Here is a 5,804-nt window from a genome sequence, read left to right on the forward strand (position 1 = left end):
AACGTGTGGATCGTGGGTGGTGAAGCAAAGCGGCGATTGGGTGGAGGGATTCAAGGAGGGGTCTGCGGCTGTGCCCAGCTCCAGACAGGCGGCCAAGGTCCCATGCGCCAACTGAAGGGCTTGGCCCACCGGTGGAAGGACTCCTGGAAGCCACGTTGGCCCCCACATAGACAGGATTTCTTCTTCAGGATCGCTCCCTCAGCTGCTGCCACTGAGACCCTCCGCATTGGTACCAGTCTTCCTCCTTCCACCTTGCCCAGCATTATGGGCTTCTGAAAGGAGTATGGGTCCTTCAGCCCTTTCATCATTCTACTCCTCCCCTTCCTTCCTTCCTTCCTCTTCTTCCTTCTCATCTATTTCCTTCCCTTGCTCTCTCCTTCCTTCCTTTTCTCCTCCCTCCCTTTTTTCCTTTCTTCCTTCTTTTCCACCTCCCTCTCTCCCTCCCTCTTTCCCTTCCTTTCTTTTCTCCTGTCTTCCTCCCTCCCTCTGTTGCTTCCTTCCTTCCTTCCGGAGTGGGACGACCCAGCGATCCCCGCCCGGCTCTTAATAACGCTGCGCTGCGCTGCGCTGGGCGAGGCGAGCCGGCGGAGGGGCGGCGCTCCCGGCTGGGCTTCCTCTCGGCGCCGCCACCCAGGAAGCGCCTGGCTGGGCCGCAGCCCCTCGGGATCGCGCGGGCGGCGGGGCGCATGGACGGCGGCGGGTGCGTGGGGCCGGGGTCTCTCTCGGGGAGGGTCGGGCGCGCCCGTCCGTCGTCTCTGGCCCGCAGCGCGCGTCGGCTGGGCGGCCGAGGGGGCTCCTCCGGGCAGGGGGGAGGCGGGCGTGGAGCCCCCCGGCAAGCGGGGCTGGGGGCGGGCGGGGCGGGGCGGGGCGGGGCTGAACCGGGACCCCCGCCGGCCTCTCCGCCGTCCCCGGCCTGGCCGCCTTTGGGGCGAAGCTGCCCAGCCCCGAGGAGGGTCTCCGGCGGGGGGGCTTGGGCAGGGGGGCCCGATCGGCCGGCGGTGGCACCCTAGACGCCCCCTCCCCTTTTAGCCTGCAAGCAGGGCTTTGGGAGGCCGCCCGGGGATGGCCAGGGGATCGACCCGCAGCCGGGCTGGCAAAGCGGGGCTGCTTTGCAAAGAGCCCCCACTTGAAACCTCCCCCCACCACCATTGACGGTGGGCAGCCCTTGCCGGGACCCCCAGCCCTCCCCTCCCGCTCCCACGATTGCCTCCTCTCTGGCTTTGCAGAGCGACCCGGGCGGCCCCAGACAAGGCAGCAGGGTGCCCAGGCAGACCCCGGAGCAGGCGGGCGGGTGGGTGCCCAGGCCTGAGCTGGCTGTTCAAATGGCTTTGCACAAGAGCCACTTGTGGCAGGCGTTGTGGGAGGAGGGTTGTGTGATCCTCGGGTGCCAAAACCTGCCTGCTCGCACCTTCTCCGACAAACAAGTCCTGCCACTCTGCGCCTGGCACCAAGCGAGCTGTGGCACACCAAAGCCGATGGCTTTCCATAAAGCGTGCCAGTCGGGAAAGGTACCACTCACCTTCTTGGCCGCTTTTTGCACCAAAAACTCACACAGCCCTCCTTTGGATTTTGGGGAGAAGTCGGTGGATTGCCAGGAAAGGGTAACCATGACCCTGGGTGTGAGTTCCTCACTCTTCTCCTTTGCCCCCTTGGAGAGTCACAGCGGCTGTGTGTTGTACAGTCTCCCTGTTGTACCATCCCACCAGATCTGGTTTGAGATGGGCACCCAGCTGGGGAGGCCTCTCCGAGATCCCAAGCCTAGAAAGAGCTGTGGAGGGCGAGGAATCGCTCTGCTAACCCAACATCCATCTGCAAGCTCTGCTAAACCATGATTATTGGCAGTTGGCTGGGTTCCCACATTGCTTTGAGCCCCAATTACGCGTGCCAAGTATGACTGGAATTACAAGACATGGCAGGCCAAAGGGAAATTGGGATCAAATCAAAGTCAGTTCTCTACCTCAGCAACGTGAAGCTGAGTGGACTTCAACTCCCAGAATTCCCCAGTCAGCTTAGGAATTCTGGGAGTTGGAGTCCATCCAGCTCCCAAGTTGCTAAGGTTGAGAAAGTGGTTTAGACAACTGGCATCCGTTTGCAGCTAGTTAGTCCATGACCTACGACCACAATTGAGCCCAATGGTTCTGTTGCTAAGTGAGACATTTGTTAGATGAGTTTTACCCCATTTTACAACCTTTCTTATCACAGTTGTTATGTGAATCACACGGTTGTTAAGTGAGTCTGGTTTCCCCATTGACTTTGCTTGTCAAAGGTCGCAGAAGGGGATCACGTGACCGCCGAGGGCACTGCAACCATCACAAATTTGAGTCATTTGCCAAGTGGCTGAATTTTGATCAGATGACCATGAGGAAGCTGCAACAGTTTTAAGTGTAGAAAAAAGGTCATAGGTCACTTTTTTCAGTGCTGTTGAAACACTGGACGTAAGTCAAGGACCACCTGTAATTCTGTCTTGGAGCATTCGTGATTTGCTCTTGCTGGCTTTGGGGCAGATGGGCAGCTAATGACACTGGTCCATTTTCTTCTCCAGGTCGGCATCGTCGCGGCCCTGTCGGTCTGTCCCGTCCTCTGAAGAGCAGGAGCCAGCTCATCCAGTGCCCGGGAGGAGCACCAGCCCTCCAGCGTGCCCCCTGCCCAGGGGGCCATGTCACAGGACAGCGGGGGCTCGGCCCAAAGTGAAGCCGGATGCCGGCACGAGCAGCCGTAGGGGTGGGCATGGGAAGGCCCGACCGAGACACGCCTCAGAGAGACTGAGCCTTCCCTCGTCCAAAGTGGGGCCAGCCACGGAGGGCCCACGGCGGGCAGACCCTGAGCCCTCCAAGGGGCTGGGGCATTCCTTGCGGCAGAAGCTGCAGGCCGCCGTGGGGCAGTGCTTCCCTATCAAGAGCCTGCCACGTTCGCCGGACCTCTCTTCCCAGCGTAAAATTCACCTCCGGGAGCTGATGCTGGACACCTGCCCCTTCCCCCAGGGCTCGGAGCTGGCCCGCACCTGGGAGCTGATCAAGCAGCACACGGTGCCTGTCTCCGAGCACGAGGGCCTGGCTGCCCTGCCCCCCGAGGACGAAGATGACCGCCTGAGGGAACGCCGCCGCATCAGCATTGAGCAGGGGGTGGAGCCCCCTCCGGATGCCTTGATCCACACCTTCGAGGTGACAGCGCAGATCAATCCCCTCTACAAACTGGGGCCAAAGCTCGCCCACGGCATGACCGAACTAACGGGGCCAGGTCGGGCCATGCTGACCGCCCCTGATGAACAGGATGAAGTGGAGGAAGAGGAGGAGGATGAGGATGAGGAAGAGCTGGAGTCGGCCTTGGCCGGGCTGCCGGAGGTCCGGGATGGTCTGCGGGCGCACACCCAGATCGACTACATCCACTGCCTGGTGCCCGACCTGCTGCAGCTGACACAACTCTCCTGCTATTGGGGTGTGATGGACCGCTATGAAGCAGAGTCGCTGCTGGAGGGCAAGCCGGAGGGCACCTTCCTTCTGCGGGACTCGGCCCAAGAAGACTACCTCTTCTCCGTGAGTTTCCGGCGCTACGGCCGCTCTCTCCACGCCCGCATCGAGCAGTGGAACCACAACTTCAGCTTCGATGTGCACGACCCCAGCGTCTTCCACGCGCCCACCGTGAGCGGCCTCTTGGAGCACTACAAGGACCCCAGCGTCTGCATGTTCTTTGAGCCGCTGCTCTCCATCCCCGTGCACCGCACCTTCCCCTTCGGCCTGCAGCACCTGTGCCGGGCTGTAGTGACCTGCTGCACCACCTATGACGGCATCGGGCACCTGCCTTTGCCCCGGGCGCTGAAGGAGTACCTGAAAGAGTACCACTACAAGCAGAGGGTGAGGGTGCGGCGCCTGGATACCTGGGGCACCTGAAGCCGGCACCCAACCACCGATCAGCCTCCTGGATCTACCGGTTTTCTTTGGATGACAATCATTACTTCCTAACTTATCTTCTCTTGCCTGGCATTCTTCGGAATGGGTGGGTGCCAGTTTTCCAGCATGCTGGCTGGAAACACTGAGCTCGGTAGCCTAGCACATCCGGAAAGGATTTGGGTGAAGGAAGCAGGACCGTCTCCCTCCACGCCTTTCCGGACTTGTGAGCACAAGGGGGTTTGCGGGTGCCTTTTTTTCAGTCTGGGTGCAAAATCCAGGGTTGCAGAGACTTTGGGCTGCGGAGAAGGCCCGGAATCTTTGCAAGTCAGTGCAAAAAAAGGAGGACTTCTGGTTAACCGGAATTCGTAGCATCAAAAGGCCCGAGTCCCCCACTAGACGGGAGGTTCACCCAAGGGGTGGGCTCCCTGCCTCCACATCCCTCCTGAGAAAAAGCACAACTTTTGGGGAGGGGGGAGGGGTCACGGCTGTTTCCAAGCCAGGGGTTTGGGCACAAACGTCCGGCAGGAAGGTGACCAGGGGCTCCTTCTTGGGTAGTGCCTTGGGCACAATCCTGCATTTCTTTGCCTTTCTTCCATTCCTCCAAGTTGTACAGGTAGTCCTCGACTTATGGTTCATTTAGCGACCGTTTGAAGCACTGCAGTGACTTATGACCGTTTTTTAACACAATCGTTGCAGCACACCCCCACGTTCACGTGATCAAAATTTGGACGCTTGGCAACTGGATCGCATTTATGATGGCCGCAGTGTCTCCGGGTCACGCGATCCCATTTTGCGACCGTCTGACAAACGGTCAAAGGGGAAGCCAGATTCACTTAGCAACCGTGGCCAGAAACCTCATAAAATGAGGCAAAATTCACTTGTCTCGTTTGGCAACAGAAAATTTGTGCTCGGTTGTGGTCATAAGTTGAGGGCTACCTGTAGCTGCTGCTCTGGGGAGACTGAGAGCACCCCGAATCCTGGTGGCCGCAGGGCAGCAGAGGGAACCAGAGACACGATAAGAGCAGCCGCAGGGCCAGAAACCGGGTGTGCATTACCCTTGGGGAGGTACATGGGGTGTGTGGTTGTGACGCTCTCCGCCTCTGAACTCCTGCTGCTTTTTGGGGTCCTTTCACAACCTGTTGCTCTGTAGTGTTGTGTTACCATTAAAACCTTCTTGGTCTACCGTGCCTCGTGCTGGACTTTCCTCTTAATGTGGAGCAGGGGGTTGGACGAGCAGAGCGGCTCCAAAGCCCAGCTGCCCATAGAAAGCTTGTTTCTTGGGCCCGGCCTTCTCAGCCACTGTGACGTCGCAAAACCCCCAAATCTTCCCCCATTGTGAAAACCAGGGTTGACGGGAACGAGGTGTCCAAGCAGTCTGTAGTGGGGGCTAGAGAGCCTGGCTTTGATTTTTGAAAGGGGAACCCCCCAAACTGAGACCGGCCAGTGCAGGTCAGGAAGGGCTGGTCTGGCTGAGCAGGGAGAAGGGGGTCCAAAAGACCTGGGGGGTGTGTGTGTGCAGGTGTTGCCAAGAGACTGGTGCCACCGGACAGCTGCTCTGGAGGGAGCCATAGAACCAATGTTGACTTCCTACAACTCCTGAGCCAGCCCATTGGATGAAAAATGTCCATCTATCACAGGGCTTTCCAAACTTGGGATAAATGTCCCCCCAACTGGGTGGAGTCACATGCACAAACTCAACACCCATCACAACAGGGGCCTTTAAACTGATGTACAGGTTGCCACGTGTGCTAAAACGTATTTGAGAATCTCCCCGAGAATTCCTATTAAGAGGAAGCAATTACCAAATGACAGAAAGATTGTGCTTTTCTAATACAGGACATCCTCGAGTTACGACCATTCGTTCAATGACTGTTGGAAGTTAAGGCGATGCTGAGGAAGGGACTTGTAAATGGGGGT

The 5,804-nt window shown here is 58.7% G+C and overlaps 1 protein-coding gene across 1 annotated transcript; it reads left to right on the plus strand.

Annotated features, from left to right (window-relative positions):
• Positions 1-554: 554 nt before the first annotated feature.
• LOC131204114 (suppressor of cytokine signaling 5-like) lies at positions 555-5,074 on the plus strand. Its single transcript, XM_058194996.1, has 2 exons — positions 555-700; positions 2,543-5,074. Exons 1-2 carry the CDS (start codon positions 687-689, stop codon positions 3,885-3,887), a joined length of 1,359 nt encoding a protein of 452 aa, XP_058050979.1. The 5' UTR covers positions 555-686; the 3' UTR covers positions 3,888-5,074.
• Positions 5,075-5,804: the final 730 nt, after the last annotated feature.

This window comes from Ahaetulla prasina, chromosome 10, assembly GCF_028640845.1.
Source record: "Ahaetulla prasina isolate Xishuangbanna chromosome 10, ASM2864084v1, whole genome shotgun sequence".
NCBI classification, from domain to species: Eukaryota; Metazoa; Chordata; class Lepidosauria; order Squamata; family Colubridae; genus Ahaetulla; species Ahaetulla prasina.